Source organism: Meleagris gallopavo, chromosome Z (genome assembly GCF_905368555.1).
Source record: "Meleagris gallopavo chromosome Z, MGAL_WU_HG_1.1, whole genome shotgun sequence".
NCBI lineage: Eukaryota > Metazoa > Chordata > Aves > Galliformes > Phasianidae > Meleagris > Meleagris gallopavo.
Genome location: NC_139435.1, coordinates 39,062,701 through 39,083,891, shown reverse-complemented (window position 1 = coordinate 39,083,891; position 21,191 = coordinate 39,062,701). Strand labels below are relative to the sequence as shown.

At 36.9% G+C, this 21,191-nt stretch overlaps 1 protein-coding gene across 11 annotated transcripts in view; it reads left to right on the top strand.

The window, feature by feature from the left end:
• LOC104915097 (TLE family member 1, transcriptional corepressor) overlaps positions 1–21,191 on the top strand; it is a 137,281-nt gene that overhangs the window by 19,243 nt on the left and 96,847 nt on the right. For 5 of the 11 annotated variants that reach the window (XR_014880289.1, XR_014880288.1, XM_085212663.1 and 2 more), the window contains 4 exons: positions 746–808; positions 1,717–1,821; positions 17,407–17,611; positions 18,355–18,374. Coding sequence is in view for 9 of the 11 variants with exons in the window: in XM_085212663.1 (XP_085068789.1) it covers positions 746–808; positions 1,717–1,821; positions 17,407–17,611; positions 18,355–18,374 (393 nt within the window). In the remaining 2 variants the exon portion in view is untranslated. The remainder of the gene's footprint in view (positions 1–745; positions 809–1,716; positions 1,822–17,406; positions 17,612–18,354; positions 18,375–21,191) is intronic. The other 6 variants (XM_085212660.1, XM_085212657.1, XM_085212662.1 and 3 more) reach the window with 6 other exon arrangements.

Here is a 21,191-nt window from a genome sequence, read left to right as displayed (position 1 = left end):
CCCCATTAGTATCCTAAAACAAAACAGAAAAATAAGGAAAACTGTATATGTCTTAGTGATAGCAACTTGTTAGAGTGGTTCTGTGCTGCCCTTAGCACAGCTCTGTTCCTACACGGGTTTATTGTTCTCCTGCTAAATGTGGTTTCACTGATTTATTGTTACTGACTACCTTTTTCTTTTCCCCCTGATGTCCTTACTTTAATTCATACTTAGTAAGAATGTTTTAGAAGCCTATATCTTTCTTACCCATTCTTCATTGCTTCTCTTTTAGTATTTTGTATTCCTGTAGTTTTCTTTCTGTCAACAAAACTAAGATTGCCTTGTAATTGGCAGAAAAAATTGATCATGAAAGAAACATTCTCCTTGCATGCCTGTCACCTCCATGTTAGGCTGCTTGGTAATTTGAGTAACAATAAATCTTAGTTTTAAAAGGCTTTATTGTGGACTTAATGTTTTTCAAAAATGCTGTACTTGTTAATTAGCTATGTACAAGGACCAGATTTGTGCTTAAATGTGTATACAGATTAGGTGCTTTAGACATAGCAGATGGCCCAGAGTAACTAACTATATCTCTGTCCTCATTTAGGCTTAAATATTAACTATTAGTATTTGTACTGGCATGAAGACATGGATTGCTATGTTATTTATCCACAGTATTAACCTACTACGATCCTGTACAGTAGCTGATATGTGGGAACTAGCAGAAAATACGATTTTAATCAAAATGCTTATTTTTCCTCCATAGACAGAAATCGCCAAGAGATTGAATACAATTTGTGCACAAGTCATCCCATTTTTGTCTCAGGAAGTAAGTAAAACTGTTCAGCTGTTAAAGTGCAATTATGTTGCTTTTCTGTTTGCAAATTAGCTGGTTTTAAGATGTTAATTTTATCACAATGCACAAGTGCAAGGAACATCTGTTATAGCTGAAGTGTGCAAACCCCCTGCTAATTTGGTTTAACAAATCTGAGTTCAAACTACTGACAGTGGCTCAGCCTTTTTGATTCCCAGAGGAGAGGGGAAGTATGGTGTTTCTTTATTATTATTATTTTTTTTTTAATAAAAAAAATCAATGCAACAAAATGCTTTCATTTCTGATTCTGGTGATTACTTATTTGATATTCAGTAGTCAAATGTTCATCCACTGAAAATAAGTATGCTCATTGTCTACATCATTTGTATCAAAATCTAGTGTAAAAACTGAGTAGTTAGCTCAAATGCAAAATGTTTAAGGTTACAGATCTGCATCTATTCTGAATGACTGTGGTTGTAGCATAGTGTAGTCAACTGCTGTTATGTGTTGAGGGATGTTATTTTGGGTATACCTTTTCAAATTCTACAGTTTACAGAGTTTTTGTAGTTCGTTAGGATTCAGAATAAGCATTTATTCTTCCCGTTTAAGGTTTCTGTAGGTTTTGCTGTGGTGACACAGTATATAAATGTTGAAATTACTTCTAGTATGAAGCTGATGTGATTGTCCTGCCAACTCTATTAGACATTGATTATTCATTTTTCAGAAAATTAATTTTGAAGTGGCACTGGGAAAGAGATGAATTGGCTACCTTCAGGGCTGTCATCTGCTTTTGATGGAAAGGATGAGAAATGTATCTTGCAAATAGCTTCAGCTTCACCAGAGAAACTGCTTGTTCAGATATTTTTGTTCCTGGTTTTATTTCGTGCACAAATTCCTCCTTATACCCTTTCTTCTTTTAATAGCATCAGCAGCAAGTGGCTCAAGCTGTAGAACGTGCCAAACAAGTGACCATGGCTGAACTGAATGCCATCATCGGGGTACGTGGCCTTCCAGGTCTACCTCCTACAGTGTGTATAACTTGCTTTCATATATTATTGCTTTACTGTTTTTAAAATAAGCCTAATGTTTTGACATCTAACACTGTTTTGATGCTCAGTGTTGCACAAGTATGTTTGATTTTCTTACACAGATTTTAGTAGGGATAAAGTTAATAGTTTGCTTAGAATAATGTGTGGAACAACTTTTACTGCAAGAAATGCAGTGATTAGGACAGTTGCTTGTTTAATTCTAAGTATTGTATGTCAGTTGAGGTAGTTACCTTTGCCTCATTCTTTCAGTCCCTACAGCTTGTACAACTATTCATTCATCTTTCTTTTGCCTTCTTGTGAATCTTTCATATTTTAAATTAGCAAGCTACTGAAAGGAAACTTCACTTGCCTTTGAAGTAGTATTAATTGACTGACACGAGGCTCTAAAAGCCTTTCACCAAGTTTGTGCTTCTCAATATTCTGAAATAAGTTAATGCTAATTGCTTGTGACTGATTGTCAATCACAAGTCATTTGTTTTGTGTTAATGAACTTTCTGAACCATAAATTCCTTCCACTGCGTGAGTTCATTTCCCCTCAGCTAAGTCTAGAATATTTCTCATGTTTTCTGCCCTTCCAGACTAAGTGAAAGAAGTAGCGGAAACAAGAAGCCGTCCTTTCTGATTTTATTCATGTGTGCGCCCTGAGCAGATTCAAATTACTCATTTATCAATTTATGTTAATTGCTTGTGAGAAGATGCCCTGCTGGTCTTTATGGTTCCCTCAGACACTTTGTAATGATAATTAGACATGCTGCTGTATGGATTAACAGTGCCATAGTCCAGTGACGTCTACAGACAATGGAACCAGTTAATCCATCTGTGTTTAAAATTACATCCCAACTGGAGATGGAAGAAAAAAAAAAATAAGAGCAAGGGAGGATTAAAAGAATGAGCCTCAGCTTGAAAACTCTCCTTTCATCAGTTTCTCAATTGCAGATCTGCAGTTGGTTTGTCTGTGGTAAGCTATTGGCAGTCAATTAGGTGAAATAAACTGGGAGGGTGACCTTCATTTCGTCTTAATAGCTTTTCCTCCCTGAAATGGGGAGCTTCAGTGGATTTTCAGCTTAAATTTTATTCAAGCTGCTTTAATACACTTGACAGATTAGCTTTGCATAAACATACCCCTACCTTTCAAATCTGAGCTGTTTTTTCACCTTCATATAAAATTAGACTGTTTGTTGATTTGCTAATCACATTCTAAAAACCCACGCAATTACATCTGTATTTGTCACAATCTCCTCTGTTCTTTTGCTTGTGTAATGAATTACTTTATTTCAAAGATCAAATCAGGCATTCATACAGCACATGTACATCTGTGATATTTGATTAGCAAAGATTAGAGAACTGTACTTTCTTGCATTTTTTTAAAATGAGTTCTTTACAATGAAAATTGAATTGAAAGCTCTTTTTAATGAGCTACTTTTAAAGAATATTATATGCAGTAAATGGAAGTATGCATCAAAAGTATGTTTAAAAACAATTCTACTGAACTTAAAGTAGTGCTGCCTAGCCAAACCAAATCTTATATCTTGATGTCATTTACCTCTTTTTAAATCTGCATGAAATAGTGTTTTTAAAGTAATAGGGATCTCCAAGTACCATACACAATTAATAGGAGTATAACTCTCAGCCTTTTCACTTTTAAATAGACTGAGATTTATCAGAGTAAACACTTCACTGTGTCTTCTGAAAGACTTCTGGGTGATGCCATATCAGCACAAAACTGAGTAAAGTGATCACATTGGGTACATTTCTTTGGCTGTATCTATGTATGCCTATGCATTTTACTAAAATTAAATGCGTGTCACGATGATCTTTTACAGGCTTATGTGGTCAGTAATTATCTTGTGCTGCACAATAAGTTTCATGCTCTTGACATATGCTTGATTTTGCTTGAAAGGGGCTGTGTGCATCCTGAAAAATCCAAATAGCATAAAATTGGGTTGACAATTCAGTGGACCTTTGCTCTCCCTCACTGAGCATGCAGTGTGTCAAGCCCTCTCCCCAGAGGGGAGGAAACATCAGAAACCTGTCTGTTCCTACACAAAGCAGCTGCACTGGAAGTAAGCATGGCCTGGTCTGATAGCAGCTGTCACTATTGTTTAGGGGCCTGACTTAGTGTAAACAACAATGGAAGGGCCATGCTGTTAAAGTGCAATGTCTTTCAAGATGAGAAAAGAAATAGTAATGTAACGGTTTAGACGTCTATTATGAGCATGAAAGATCATGGAACTTCTTTCAGAATGCAAATAGGCTGTAGCATTCTGTAACAGAAGATGACTGAGTACCCTCTGGGATTATACTACTGAGGATAGTTGCGTATAGTCAATTTTTAGAATAGAAAGAATGCTGAACTTCTGTAGCTGGTGTCCACTTGGATAGTTTCTCCTGACTAGGTAAAATTTGCATTTTTGTTTGTGTTTAACTTTTTTCCTTCTTCATTTTTGTCTTACAAGACCATTGTTTTCTGGTACTAAGCAATTCAAGAGTTTCCCAGTTAGCTTGCCTAAATTAGAGCAAAACACAGTTCTTGTTGCTGCTGGGCTCTGTTTGAATTCTAGAAGATAGCAAAGCCTTTAATTAGTGACAATATTTTCCTAATTTAGTTTTTTTTCATGTCATCTTTATTTTATAACTGTCTTTCTAGTTGGAAAAAATAGAATGCTGTTAGAGGACAAACTGAGGTTAGGGACTGTTTTCCTCATGGACTGGTCAGATTCCTTTTGGAGAATTTGGGAAGTCAGAAGTCACATTTTTGAGTCAGTGTATATTAAGGATATATCTAAATAAAAAAAAAAAAAAAAGAAACAACAAATTGACACATCAGAAAAAAAAGAGAGTAATGCAGTTGGTTTTGTTTAGCTTATGAGTGCTAAACCTCTGGGTTGATTAGAACTTGTGGGAATGATATTTTGGTCTAAATGTTTATATCTTTGGCCTCATGCTTTTCCTGCATGTTCTTGAAGGCTTTACTTTCCAGCTAGCTGTATAGTAGTGTAACTTAAAAAAAAAAAAAAAAAAAAAAAAAAAGACCACAAACAAAAACAACAAAAAACCTTGTATATACATATATTTTGTAAATCATGCTGTTTAATATTTGTTGTATTTGAAGTTGAAAAAAGTAGCAGGTTTACTAGGTAGTTGAATAACAGGGGGGGAGAAAAACAGTACCACAACAGCACAACACAAAACCACTTTGGCTTAAAGGTACACCTGTAACTGCTGTAGTTGCAAAAAGGGTTAAGGGAGAATACAGATCATAATATGAAAGAGTTAATTAGGTAATCATGGTTTAACTCGAAGGGATTTTTTTTCACAGATATGATGGCTTGGAAAGGTTCATTCTGGGAAGGGTAAAGGATGGTTGTTATTGATCTGTCTACTAGATGCAAACAATGCAAATGTGTTAAATTTTTCTACTTTAACTGGAACAATTTCAAAGTAGAATATTATGCAAATATCTGAAATGAGAAATATAAGGAGAAAGCTGGAATATTTTCTAGTATTGCATTTTAGATGCACTGTCTTTGAGTTTTGAGGTGGGTTGCTAATGGTTCTGTGAAATAAATACCTTCTGGACTGACAGTACTCTTGAGACTAATTGAGTTATAGGTCTCTTTGAGGTCCCTTCACTGTTGCATGTGGTGATTGGCTAAAGGATTAGCAAGATGCAGGATTATTTTTTCCTCTCTTGGCTGTGGTTGCCAGCTATCTCTGGGATTGTAGTGTGTGAAGCTTAAGAGGATGAGGTTAACCTCTTGAGGGTTTATTCTTATGAGTGTGTAGTTAATCCTTAGAAAGCCTATAAATAACTAGGCTGTATGTTTCATTATAAAATAGAAATACAGACTAGAGCAGAAATGAATGCTGAACTTAGTGCAAGGGAAGAACTAAGCAGCTGTAGCATTACTTCAGATCCTCCTCAGCCATGATCTGCATTATGCCTCAAGGGGAGGGGAAACTGTATAGTTGCTTTAAATTAAATAAAATGAGATCTTGAGGTTACATACTGAATGATAGAGGGCTATAAGTTCGACTACTTTGGAGTTGGAGAGAGAAGCAATGAGTGAATGAAGCATACAGATATAAAAAGAACTAAGAATGTAGTTCTTAGGAGAAGGAGAAGCAAATGCTATTGTAATAGGTGAAGTCAGAGGGGAAAGTTCTGTTCTGGGGGGACTTTGCAGCAAAATAAAACTGAGTGGCTGACAGAGGCAGAGCCAGTACGAGCAGGAAACTGTACACGTATACTCTATCTTCAAGAACCTCAGCACTTAAGTATTAAACATTAGAAGTTAAACACCAACTCACTATATTTTTCTTGGAAGAAAGATGCAGACAGTAGAGGCAGGGATCTTGAGGAGGACTGGCTCAAGAAGAAGGGAAGGCTTGATTTTGTTCTTGAATGAGGGACTAGCATGGATGGTTAGGATAACTTTAGGAACTACTGAAAATGTGGCAAAGTTATGGCTCATTACAGCAGTTTGTCATCAGAATGCTAAAGTATGCAAATGTATTTGGATGGCAGTGACATGCTACTGGTAACTAAAAATGCAAATACATAGATTTGAGTTTAGAAAGTGAGTAACAGTGGGAACTATTACTATAGTGGGTTGCCTCCAGGAAAAAAAAAAAAATGTTGGCAGTTTCTCCAAGCCAGAAGCAATGTGTGTTGACAGCTTCATTCTAGAGACTTAAGTTTTGCATGTGAGTTTTCATAACAAGAAATATGTACTTGTTTGATTTAAAGATTTAAAAAGAAAAAAAAAAGCCTGTCTTCTCTTACTTAATACTGACAGCAGTGAGAAGAAAATAACTTTTTTCAGGAAAACAGCCGTTGCCTTACCTGGATCTGAAGGTAGAGATTTAAGGTTATCTTCTGAGGGTGTTTTTTTTTTTTTTTTTTACTGCAATTTTGAATTTGTTGCTTTCCTTCAGAATTGATAGGTCAGAGACATGTCTTCCTCCACAAAGACTTTTCTTTTTTATACTCTTCGTCTATCCTTCTAGCCCACGATACCCTGTGGCATCAGCTCTCTAGTAGATCTCTCTGAAAGTAATGCCTCCTGTTTATTTCCATGGAAACTATAACAAATGTAAAGAGCACAGTAACAGTATTTGGCAGAGCAAATTCTCAGCTACAAAACATGCTTTTCAACATAGCCATCACCGTTAGCTCTGCATTTTTGCCAATGATGAGTAAGAGCCTGCATGCTGTGCTTGTAAAAGTGTGCATGGCCATGTGGAGCATGGCTTGTCTTTCATGTCACTGTTGCCACTGTACCACTAGTATGTTAGTATGCTCACATCCACTACTTAGTCTCCACAAATGTTCAGCAAGTATCATTGAACGTCAGTGGGTGCCATTTTTTTCTCCAGGGAGGGATTCAGTGACACACCTTCGCTTTGTACACGCTTTATTACCTGACGCCACTTTGTTAGACTGCCCTTCTGCTTGTATAATAACAAAATGTAATGGAATATTGGCGGGAATGCTCAGCCTCTACTGCCATGCCACCGACATCCACCTCTGACACAATGGACCAACATAATAAAATAAGAGGCATTATTTTCAGAACAGTCCTTGTAAAAACTTCTCATTCATCCACTGTTCTGTTCTTTATTCTCTAGTACTAACTTTTGCAGTTTGCCTAAGGGGGAAAAGAATCATTATTAGTGCAGGGTCTTTACAACTTGATCTTCTGTGACTTATTTTTAGCTTTTGTTATAAACCGCTTGGGAGAGGATCTGTTATTATTCCAGACTCTTCATAAACATTTTCAGAAGAATTGCTATCACTGGAAAAGTTTACATATAATAAATACACACAGGAATTTCTATAATTTTATAATTACATAATTGCATACACAAATATTTAAAATAACGTGTGTGTGTGCCTATACATATAAGACTATGCTAGGTAGCAAAAGAGCTTCATTTTTTTGATCTTGCTATTTTGCTGGATAGAAGCATGAACAGTCTTCTATGGGTCTGTACTTGTTATGAGAGGAGTTCTGGGCTTGTTTACTTCCCTCCTCCATGAAAGCAGTATTGAGAACCTCTTCTGTTCTCAAAAGCCCTTGTATGGATGCAGCTGCACCAATGGAGTGCTAATGCACCCTGGAGAGAAGATGCTGCTGAACTGGAAGAATTCCATCTGCTGGCAGGATCCTATGTCCTTACTTCAGAGCCCTCCCAGCATGGAACAAGCTACAGTGGCTACCCAGAACAGCTAGGCTGCTAATGCAGGTTTGCTCTTGTGAAAGGGATAGTCATTCTGGCAGGGCTATATGCTTATTCCCTCTGTGTCATTGGGATGTTAAAAATTATGCAATTTATAATTATCACAGAATTTTCTTAAATGGCTAATTGATGATGATTTTAGAAAAAGAGCTGACTTTTCACTGGCTGTGGTAACAAATCCATTTGGGTGGGTCCACCCACATCTGTCATTCCAAAAGTAATCTTTTTGAAGAGCCCTGAAGTGTATCTCTTTATCTTTTTAATTCTGGTGCTTGGACTTGTTCTCTAAAATGCTAGAAGGAAAGGCAGAGAAGGCTAGCTGTTAGAAGTGAGACTGAAAAGCACAGCAAATATTATAATTGTTGATCAGCATAGAGCTAAGGAAAAGATAAAGTATCTCTTTCTCTTCAGGAGTGTAACAGTGATGTGGGAACAAATTAATGGTTAACAAGCTGGCCTTTTAAATTATTTTTGTATTTTCTATTTGCATTATATTACAGAGCACTGAAAAGCTGTTTGTCTGTTCTTATGGACTAACTACTGTATTAAAAATGGGATCTTGTGATTTCACAGGAATACTTTGTGTGTACTTGTAGATAGGCTGGTAATGACTACAATACTTGAATTGATAGCAAGCCAAGCCTTTCTTGTGATTAGATGTTTTTTTTTTAAATAAGGAAAAGACTGAATTCTTCATGAAATACAGAATGTATTATAAGATATCTACTGGAATACATATTTCATACCTGTTAATGGTTTTAAGGAGCTCTCAAAAAGTGTTTCAGTTATTTTAGTGGACAACTGAATTTAGAGTTTTGCTACTTAAGTTCAGATTTCAATGTAACTACTTTGGCCTATTGAGAATTGCTCTCCCAGTTCCATTTTGCCAGTTCTTTAGAGGTAAGCTATATACATGAATGGCCTGTTTGCCCCAAGTAAGGATCTGTCTTCTCATGTATGTTTTAATTTTTCCATGGAACAGTTTTTCTTCTGAAATACAGTACTAATCAACAGGTATGTATTATTGTCTCAGAGAAGTTGTCTGACAGCTTTTTGACTGCAAGTAGTTTTTTTTTTTCCTTTTCATCAAAAATAACTTTTAACCTTACAGAGGAAGCATATGGGGAGTTATGCTTGTTAGCTTTCTTTACTTCAGGGAGATTAAAGGATGTATTTTGATCTCTATACAAAAGGAAGAAGAAACAGGCTCTAGAGTTGACCATGTTCAGTATTTCTTGGCAAAGCTGTGCAGTACAAATCTGTAGAAGAAATATATTTTGCAAAGGTGCAACTATGCATTGGTGTAAAATTGTAGTTAGAGCACCGTTGTATAGTTGGTTGGTTTTTCTTCCTGAAGCATTTGAAATCAATCTCGCTTTTCCTATTTAAAATTTCCCAAGAACAAATAGGAGAAGAGATATGATTTTTCAATTAGAATCCCATAGCAGTGAGATGAAAAGGAATCCTGAAAAGGAAGGATATAACACCAAAGGAAGAGGGAGTCAGGTCATGGGGTATAGGAGGATTTAAGAAAGGAAAACAGAAATAACACAAAATCGTATACTTAATATTTTTTTTACAGTACTAGAGTGCTTTTTACATGATATTTTGTATCTGCTTTTCTCTGCGTTTCATATATAGATAAAGGTGGCAGAAAGTCTGAGTTTATTAGTGTGCTTGAAGTTTCTCTATGAGCAGAGCAGTGAAATACAACTTCTCAGCCTTACTTCAGTGATCTTAGATGAAGTTAATTTGTGAGGGGGGAAAAAAAGACTGGGGAGTGCGTGGTGGGGGAAGCAACCTTTATGCTAATATATCTTGCATTTTCTGTTCTGTGTGAGGCAATTTGTACAGCCTTGTACTGTTTCAAAAAACTTGGTAAGATGTGCAGTGGAAATTTATTAGTATACTTTGAGTTATTTGAAAAAGTGGAACTAGGAACTGTGAAAATTTTCTGAGATTATTCAGAAGTCTGACAGTTTATAACAAATTCCTGTAATAGAAAATAGTGACAAAGAAAGAAACTTGAGTATTCATCTTTTTTTGTACTTTGATATTTGCTTTCTGACATCTATCGTCTACTCAGTAAAATGTTTGATTTTAGAATGGAATTGAAGATGAGTGGTAATACTCAGACATTTTCTAGGCATTTTCTGTAGTAAATGTGAAAAAGAAAAAAGATTTTTTTTCCCCATGAAACAGTCTGGTCTTAAAATAGTTATGCCACTGTCACACAAATTTTGTCTGAAATGTTTTTGCATAGATTTTGCCAATCTGTCCTGACTTAAGTCTCTATACCAAAGTGACATTTCATGTTATATATAGATGGAAGAGACTTGCTGAAGATGCTTTCTTTGTTGTGAGGAGACCTTTTCTTCTCTTATCATAGTCACTGTGACTTGTTTACATAATTGGCTCACAGGCTAGAGATGCTGTAGCGGGCACTTTCAAGTTTGTTTACCATTGTGTAACATAGCTTCCTATCTGTCAAAATTAAATCTGAACCTTTAGAAGAGGGATAGGATGTCTTGGTGAGATCCTCCTGAGCCTTTTCTCTAGGATAGTCACCTTTGTCATCTTCATGACCGTTCATTGGACTTTTTGCAGTAGATCCAGACTCCTTTTGCATTGCGAACCGGATACAGCACTACAATTTTGTCATCACCAGTGCTGAGAAGAAGGCAAGTGTTACCTCCCTGGACCTGCTGATTATAGTTTGCGTAGTACAGACAGAATTATCATTAACCTTCTCCATGTCGAGAGCACACTGCTGGATATGTTCAGTGTGGTGTCTACCAGAATCCCTGAGACTTTTTCTGCAGAGCTGCTTTTGAGCTGCGTGGCTTCCAGCATGTATGTGTGCTTGAGGCTAGATGCAGGACTTTTTACTTCCTCTTGTTGATCTTCAGGTTGGATATTAGGTAAAAATTCTTCTCAAAGTGATAAGGCTTTGAAACAGGCTATCTGGGGATGTGATCGAGTCCATTGTCCCTGGAGATTTTCAAGAGAAGTGTAGATGTTCCACTGAGGGACATGGAATTTAGAGGGCATGATGGTGTTGGGTAAGCAGCTGATTTAGGTAGTCCTAGTGGTCTTTTCAACCTTAATGACTCTAAGATCTTAAAAGGACTGTTAACACATCTTATAATCAGTTTGTCTAATGGTTGATAATATTAAAGAAAAGGAAACATCCAAAAGCAGAGAAGAGGAAACACACCACCACTGAAGTTAGAAAATAGAGCTATAAGTAAGCAATCCATGCTGGATAGTGTTGTCTGAATATGCTTGTGTATGAGTCTCCTCATACTTGTAAGGAAGAATGTGAGTATATTCTTAAAGGAAAGTTTTGTCATCGTTCAAAATGTTCTCACCTGCTAGCTCTTCTAAAACAACTAATTTAAATGCAAGTAATGAATTGATGGGTTAGGGTGTCAAATGAGAGTACTCTTATAGTTACGCTGTTGTGAATGTGAATGATGTGTTGTTTTCTGTTTTTTTTTTTTTTTTTTTTTTTTTTTTTTTTTTTCAAAGTGAGGCAGAATACTGGACCTGGCAGGAGCATAATCTTGGTTTGTTTCCATTTTTGAAAGGTTACAGTTACAGCGCTGTTTCTAGGAATTTTTTTTGAACAGTGAGAGAAAAGACTGTGTGGTCAGCTGGCTGTAGCTGGCTGTTTGTGTTTTAGCACTGGCATTGATGTTCTTTGGCCATAAACATCTGATACTGGTTCTCACTTCCTTCTATGTGAGCAGGCAAATGAAAAACCTGAAGATGTCCCTTCCCTTTGGGAAGGGAGAGAATATGGAAATGCAAATGAATGCAGTAATTTTTTTTTTAAAAGTTTTTCTTATGTATCTGTCTCTTTGCTTGATTTTAACAAAGTTATGTTAATTCTGGTCTACAGAAGTTGACTTGAAATAGCTCCCCCTGCATTTTGGATCTCTGAATCACTCTTATACTCAGTAGGTTTTGGGAAGGGGGGAAGGGGGGGGTCTGTTGATAGTATTTGCAGAACTGGTGCTGATAAGGATTTCTAGAACTCTACTCTCAGATTATCATCAGAAAGGCACTGGAAGAGTCATCTGTTATACTTCGGGACCACATATAGCCTTCTTCCACTGTTGGTTTGCATTTACATGGAGAAGGAAGATTGTAGGACCTCATGGTCAGTGTTAATAGACAAAGAGCCAAAAAGAGGTGTGTTGCTGTGATGTAGATTTTTCTATGCATGAACAAAGACTTACTCTTAACTGCTGCTGGAAGCTTGCAATAGAGATTGAAAATTAATTATGGTTAAAGAGCTCATTATAGCTAGAACTAGAATGTTGGACATAAAGAACTTTTAGGATTGCTAAGAGGTCCTTGCTTGGAGAAGCGAGGACTGTGTTTTTCACATGTTAATTTTGTGGTCTTCACAGTCTGGCTGTGGGATAGTAGAAAAAAAAAAAAAGAGGAAATAAAATCTAATTCAGCTGAATGTATATTTCTTTCCTCCCTCTGAAAATATAAAGAACTTCTGTTTTTGCAACAAAATGTTGAGTGAATATTGATACTTTTAAAATCAATGCTCTGGCTAATTATCTCAGTGCAGTTGCTTAAGTATGCATCACTGCCCTCTTCTCTGCTTCCCATATCCCTCTAAAGCTGGACACAGCCATTACTCTGCAAGTAATGATTATAATTGGTAGTAAGACAAACCTGTTTCTCATCCTTCTTTGAGCACATTTCTTATGGCAGGTGTCTAGTTTTTAATTAAGTGCTAATGAATATGCCTAGTGGACCATGGTATTGCTGCCAAGTTCTTCAGCTTTATATCTCACTGCTACTAAGCTCTTAAAAGGTGACAGAGCAGGCATTAGTGTCTTTGAAGTGACAGAAAAGTCATTATATGCATAACATAATTGTTTCTAGGATCTACAGTGGCAAATGCCTAGCTACTAAATACATCTGATGAGCGCTGCTGTTATCCATCTCCCCAGTCTTTAGTTTTGCTCTTTTGTGCAGCAGATTTTCCTTTTTTCCCTTCTAGAAAGAGTGCAATATATTCTTAACAATTCAAGATCTATAAATAAGAAAATAACAGGGCAAGAGTTTCTGGAAAGGGTCATTTTTATCTGTGTGTTAGGAAGAACTTTGAAGCCCATTATAAATAGACAGGATATAAAACATAAATCATATACATCAATCTTAAACTTCAGTGGCTCTCAGTTAATAAACATTAAACCCAAACTACACCACTGATATTAAAGACCATGATCAAATTTCCACTCTTAAGTCTGTTCAGTGTTGTTGTGCTTTTCAGCATCTTTGCAGATCACTTTCTACTGCTGCCCTCAGTAACCATTTTGGAAAGCACTAAGTTGTTATGTGGCACAGAGATGCGTTTTTCTCCCTTGGAGCTTTCATATTCTGTTCTACACGTTAAACAGAGCATTGCTTCTTGGCTAACATATGCAGTACAATCAGAGAAAACAGTTGTTGCCATTTTTGTCACATTTTCAGCTTCAAGGATTTTATTAGAATAAATTAATCTGTTCCTCATTTCTAGGGTTTTCAAAATACATTGGATGTGAGAAGGCTACAAAGCAGAGCTGGGGTAATTGCAGCTAACGTGTCCCTAGCAGTTTGGTTTCTAAAGACATCAAGCAATGCTTCCTAATTGTAATTGTGTGGATTTACTTGTTTGCTAATTAAACTGGGCAAGAGAGGTAAGAAAAAAGGGAATCTTCTTGAAACCATAGGGACAAGAATGGAAATAATTTAACTTCATTTCCCTGTTCTGATTTTTTTCATGCTCACTCTGTGAAAGATGCTAATTTGAGCTCACTGTTGGAGAAAGGAGGTGATTTCTCTCTCCACGAAACTGTTTAGAGGGAGAGAAATCACTTTCTGTTCTTAGCCAATTTCATACCACAGCTAGGTAAACTAGTATAATAGGACAAGACCAAGGCTATGAATGTATTACAGTACTGTGGATGCATGGCTTAAAGGGAAAATGTCCACGTGGTTTAGGTGGTCATAGAAGAAGTGAATGTATTAAGTACCAGCTCTCTTAAAGAATCATAGAGTCGTCAAGGTTGGAAAAGAGCTCCAAGATCATCCCATCCAACTGTCCACCCACCACCAATATTTATCACTAAACCATCTAAACGTTTCTTGACCACCGCTGGGGTCATTAACTCCATCACCCCCCTTCTCAGCTCATTCCAGTGTCAGACCACACTGTTGGAGAAGAAGTATTTCCTAATGTCCAACCTGAATCTCTCCCGGTGCAACTTGAGGCCATTCCCTCTCGTTACCTGGGAGAAGAGGCTGACCTTTAGGCTTACCACAGCCTCCCTTCAGGTAGTTGTAGAGAGGGTTATGGTCATCCCTGAGCTTCCTCTTCTCCAGAACTAAATAATCCCAGTTCCCTCAGCTGTTCCTCATAAGACCTCTGCAGCAGACCCCTCACCAGCTTTACTGCCCTTTTCTGAACACACTCCAGGGCCTCAGTGTCTCTCTTGTAGCGAGGGGCCCTAAAGTGAACGCATTGCTCAAGGTATAGCCTCACCAGTGCTGAATACAAAGGGACGATCACTAACCTGCTCCTGCTGGTAACACTATTTCTGATACAAGCCAGGATGCCACTGGCCTTCCTGGTCACTTGGGCACACTGCTGGCTCATGTTCAGCTGAAGACTGATCAGTGCCCCCAGGTCCATTTCCTCTACAAAGTCTTCCAGCCACTCTGCCTCAAACCTGTAGCATTGCCTGGAGTTGTTGTGGCCCAAGTGCAGGACGTGGAACTTGGTCTTGTTGAACATCTTCACACTGATTTCAGCCCTGTGACCCTGCCTGTCCAGATCGCTCAGTAGGACCTTCCTACCCCCAGGAAGGTCAATGATTTCTCCCACCTTAGTGTTGTCTGCAAACCTACTGAGGGCACACACAGTACCCTCATCCAAGTAATCAGTAAAGATATTGAACAGGACAGGCTCCACTTCTGACCTCTAGATGTGACTGCATTCATCACCACTTGCGGGGCCTGGCCAGTTCTTTACTCAGCAAAGAGTGCATAAATTCTTGGTAGACTATGTCAGCAGCCTTTGCATCATCCACCGGGCAGATCACTCGATCATAGAAGATTAGGTTAGTCAAGCAGGAACTGCCTTTCATGAAACTATGATGGTTAGGCCTGATCCTCCTGTTGTTCTACACATGCTGTGTGATTTCCTTCAAGATGATCTGCTTCGAAACCTTGCAAAAGATCAAGCTGCCCTTGATTTGAGGAACTGTGCTGGAAATTACTGATACAGTCTGGGAGGATAAGTTATCTTTTTCCTCGGAGCCTGGATAAAAAAAAAAAACAAAAAACAACAAAAAAAAAAAAACTAGATTGCATTTCTGTCAGACTTTCTGTGCTCTTCATGGATACTTCTGAAGAAGCAATCATGTTTCGCTACTTGATTTTGTAGGAGGTAGTAAATGTTTCAAAAAAAAAATAACTGTAAATACATCCTTCAAAATGTTATTTTTTAGGTTCTTAAAAATATTAAATAAGAGTCTTGTCTCTTGCCTTTAAAAGTTATCTAAGGGTTGGAAAGAATAGAGATGAGAATGTATGTGTTCCTGTGAAGGCTAGTTAAGCCTTTTATTCTCCGTTTGGAGAGGAATTTGTGAAATTCTTTGTGAGAAGACAAAACATTCATAAAATCATGGCTTTGTTGAATAGCCTGAGGGAATTGTGGTATTTTTCTGGAGTTTATACCATGTATCAAAAACAAGTAAATTATGGCTGATTTGCAGCTGAGGACAACAGAAAAGTGAAAGCGTTTCAAGTTCAGTACAGAATTCTGCAGTATCAGCCGTTTATGTTTACAGACATTCTTAAACAGCTCAAGGCATGTCTTGGGAGGGTGATGTGAGAAATGAAAGCATAGAGTACACTTGTCTGAATAGTAATTACATTCTTATATAGGTAGATATTATGCCGATGTTATGTCGATGGTTTATCATAGTCTTGGAACCTATGGAAGAATATATTTTAGATTATTTTGGACTGGGTATTTTGGAGTAATTTGTGAAGTATTGTGAGCTTTATTCCAGGTCAGTTTTTAGTACCTTACAGCAGTACTGTAACAATATTAGCTGCTCTTACAAGGATAGGTGGCATTCAGTAGATCAGTCTCATGCCTAGCTAAGAGCATCCTGTTCAGATATTTGCTTATCTGACGTCTGTTTCATCCCATGAGTGGGGTAATATTCTTTGGCTACTTTCATGCTGTTTACTTTCAGCAGAGGAATGGTGGAATATGGTTGAGGGAGAAAGATTTGTTGTCTTCTGTTCATGTGCCCAGGCCCAAGAAAGCAAGAAAGAGGAAGAATTTCTCTTTTCCTGTAGCAAACTAAAGGAGAGCTATGACTAAGATAAAGGTGGTTTTGAAACCTAAGTTTCTGAATGAATCTACGCTGAGCAATTTGGATAAAGTTAAATGGTTTGCTGATCTTGGAAAATGTTAGTAGAACTATAATAACTTCAACTAGAAAATAACTTTCCCACATTGAGTAAATACTAAGATATTCTATTTTAGGGAATTTGTTCCTAAAATTGCTTAAAGTTCATATTGTCAGTTTGGCTACTGGGTTTTACATCCATTCTTTTATACTCATGTTGCCATCTGAGTTTGGAATAGATTTTAATTAATTAGTACCATGTTTGCTTTAGAAGCTCCATTATCTTATTAATGCTATTTGGAACACCTGGATTTTAAACTCAAAATTTATTCCAAAGCATAGTGTTTGTGAACAATTTTCTTCAAAAGCTTAGCTAGAAAAAAAATATAGATATAGGTACAAGAAGTATAAAGTTCCTGTTTTCACATCTGGGGAGAATGGCATGGCTTGGATTTTGCCAGTGATTTCTTTTTTTTTTTCCTTCCCCTAAACCAGTGCTATGCCTTCCTATTAAAAGGCAAAGATAGCGAAGCCTTCTTTGGAATTCTGCAAATTCTGCTGCTGATCTTTGTCACTGGTGATGTTACGACAAAAAATGGCTGTTCAAAACAAAGTGACTTTTGGTAGTCTAATGTTTTTCTCAGACTCTATAGCAGATATTAAGCTAGCTTTCTTTGCTTTGTGGAATGTGATCGGAAGTGTCCACAGACAGCATATGTTGTAGTGCAGTGTCTAGTGTGCTGAGACAAACAGGAGAACCTAGATTAAATAATAATAAAAATCCACTGTTTGTTCTCAATAACTAATCAAATGTATTCTCCCTTCTCCTTCCCAAATCATATGCTGTGCATTATTCTTCTGGGGATGATGATGCCACTGGGAACAGCAGCAACAGTTGCAGGCTCAACATCTCTCCCACGGCCATGGGCCTCCAGTGCCTCTAACACCACATCCATCAGGACTTCAGCCTTCAGGAATCCCTCCACTTGGAAGCAGTGCTGGCCTCCTTGCCCTTTCTAGTGCTTTGGGTGGTCAATCTCACTTGGCAATAAAAGATGACAAGAAGCATCACGATGCAGAGCACCACAGAGGTGAGAGGCATGGCAGACCTGATTAGGACACTGTCAGATTTGAGCATTGCTGCAAATTATGTGCATCCCTAAAGAAATTGAGTTTTATAGAATGACAACAAACTTCTGGCAAACTTAAAAATGTCTGCATATATACCAGAGAAGCAAAATTCAGTTTGGAAATTTTCAGTATTTTAAATGGGGATCACTAGGTGTCATGTGCTCTGTAGTTTGCAGGGCATTTTGACATTCTGGTAAATGTTTAGTGTAACACTTGTGGCCTGCACCATATTGTGGAAAACTGTTAAACTGCATAAATGGGTAATTTTTCAAAGCAAGTGATATTGTTAAGTGGGTGGGTGGGATGGTAGGGGGGAATGAGAATTTAAATTTTGAAGTGAATGTGTTCAAACAAAAGATTTAGGTAATTGCATATGTTACTTTAGTTTGATAGGCTTAAATTCTAGTACGCAATTAAATATTGGGCAGAATTGCACTTAACTAATTTTTGAAAAGAAAATAATTTATTCTGTCATGAAATAAAACTAGGCGTTGTGTATGGTTAAACTGTAAATCTTGTTTACAAAATACTGTAATTTTCAGGAAATCACTGTATTAGGAATGTGCAATGACTTATATAAATAAAAGCCATTTTAAAACTGTTCGTGGCTTGTGTTCTAATTTGTTTTCCCCCCTTTTTTATTTCTGTTCTTGCCTCTGTGTCTGAACGGGCATGTCTGTGCATTTCTTGGTTACTACGGAAGCAGACAGAGAGCCAAGCACAGTAAGTACTGACACTTCTGCTAAAGTTTCTACTTCTACGTTAACTAATAATCAGAAGTTGTATTGTTTGTCTGTTTTGTCTTCCTTTTTGTCATTTTCATGGTACTGGGCTTATTTGTCTACAGTTATGTATGCAGAACGTTGTGTTGAGTGTTTTTGATAAGACGAATGTAGGAATCAGGTTTCTGAGCAGAATGATTTTGGGAATACTTGATCTTTATTTTGTTTATTAAAAAAAAAGATATGCTTACAAATCAAACAGACCTTTTACTGCAACTTAGTTTATAACATTGATTCAGAGTTAAGATGTTTACTCTTAAGATTTTCAGGAATAGAGTTGCAGAACAGGTGGGAAATCTAGAACAGTGTTATGACTGTGTTTGGCCTTAGCGTTTTATTTAATTGAATCTGTACAGACTCCTTTACTGCTTAATTTGTGCTTTCCTGACAGTACTTTTTTTTTTTCTTTTAGATACAAGCTGTAGTACAGTTTGCCTAAGACAATCTTTAAAAAGAAAAAAAAATCACCCAAACATCACCATTGTTACAGCTTTTTAAATGGTTATGTCTTGAATGATTATTGCTATACTAATCTGTTAATCTGTTGGAGATGGCCACATGCAGTTTTCACACTAACAAAGCTAGCTCTACTTGTTGATGCCATAAGTGAATTGAGTTCTCTTTGTTTTTTCTTCTCAGTTAGAAGAAACAAGAAACAGTTATAAATTAAGAGATAAGTTTATGGTACTAAACTCCTGATTTTATTACTTGGTCACTTTTTTTTTGTTTGTTTGATTTTGGTTTGTGGGTTAGTTGGTTTTCTTCTTGCTTGCTTGTGTTTTAATAGAAGGATATGACAATTGCTTTACCAAAAGCTTCCTGCATATCTTTGAGGCAGTTGTTTTCAGCTTCTGTAACTATTCAGTTACAGAAGTTAAAAGTCTTTGCCAGTTTAACTGTGGAACTAATTTCGAGCTGTGTTTTCCTGAACCGTTGGATCTATGAGGGTGTATTTCTTTGAGTGATACTAGTCAAGAGTGGGATTCTCAATGTCTTAGGAAATGAGGAAGGAGGTTTCAGTGTGTGTGTCTGTGAGCATGTGCATATACTGTTAGGAGATGCAGTGGCTTTGACGTTTGGCTTGGTGGTTATACTGTTTCCTGTTCTTGCTCTCCCCAGCCTTCTCCATGTACATGATCACATGTAGTATGCTCTAAGATTTCACTAAGTACGGTCTTTAAAAAGATAGTACAGGGTGCTCTTACACCCCTTCTCTCCCAGTTTCTTGTCAGTAGCAAAATATGCCAACTTTTTTTGTGTTCCAAAATTTGATATTCCACAATGTTGTGAAATTTAGATTCAAAATATAACATCTAGTTTAGAATAGATCTTCCTTTGAAAGAACTTTCAAAATTGAATTTTCTTTTCTGGAGGTTTGCCATATCAATTGCTTAGTTTAGTCTATGTGTGACTTTTATTTACAGAATGTAAAACTCTTACTCCAGTTACTTCTAGTGCATTTGTGTAACTTATGCTTGGTTATTGTCTGTATCAGATATGGTAATTGGCTATGTTTTCATTCTCTGTTAGTACTAAGTGACCAGTAAACAACCTGAAGCTTTTTTTTCATAAAATTTACAAATACAGGTATGTTGAGTTCAAGTTATTGTGCTATTGTGCCTTTCTCTTCTTTTTGGTCCCAATGTAGACTCCTTTGTAATTAATTGAAATAGCTGACTACAGGTCAACTTAAACCTGAGTCTAAAATTGTTTAAATGCAGTATTGCCTTAGAATCTTAATGTAACAGAAAATGAAAGATGAAGCATCAGTGGCATTCAAACTTGTGGATAAATTGGTCAATTGGAAATGATTTGATCTTAGAGCTTCTCTAATTATCTTACATCTTTAATGGATTTGTTTATTATTTAAAATATATCCCAAGGGTAATGTAAAAATGATCACAAAGCTCACTAGTATATCTGCTTAATTATTATGTCTGATTCCATCTGAGCAGTGGGCCCTTATTTTGCTCATTACTGTATAACATCTAGTTCATCTCGAGATGAATTGGATTTTTGGGGGGAATTGCATGTTAAGTGGTCATGCTGCTCTCAAAAGTAATGAGGAAAGCTTGTTTCCTTCATAGAAGAAGCAAAAACCTTACTATTGATTACCTAAAGCAACCATAATGATTGTATTATATTGTAATAATACAGCATGATTGCCATTGAATATTGCTGGTCCAGCCTTGCAGTATCATCAGTAGAGGCTGATACCTTTAAATGTGTAATTTTGAAAGATAGCTATTTATAGCTTTGTTGGTGTCTTAAAAAGCAAAACAAAACAACAGTTTAAAACAAAATTTTGAGTTGCATCATATTATGCCATGTTATTATTTGTTTTTTTGCTTTTCTAAAGTCTCCTTGGACAAATATGCAGTCAGTAATTTGTACATATTGCATGTCTAGCAGTGCGTCATAATAGTGATATTCATAAATGAATATAAATTAAGATGTAAAGGTGTAGTAATTGCATTGCTGTTGACCTTGATCTGTGTCCATTCTGCATAGAATCATAGAACCGTTTTGGTTGGAAGATCACTTATTTCCAACCCCCATGCTATAGGCAGAGACACCTCCCTCTAGACCAGGTTGTTCAAAGTCCCATCCAGCCTGGCCTTGAGTGCTTCCAGGGAAATGGAATTCACAAACTCACTGGATAATCTGTCCAGTGTCTTACCCTCATGGTAAAGAATTTCTTCCTAATAACTAGTCTAAATTCACCTGGACCTATACTTTTGCTATGTTTTTTAAAAAA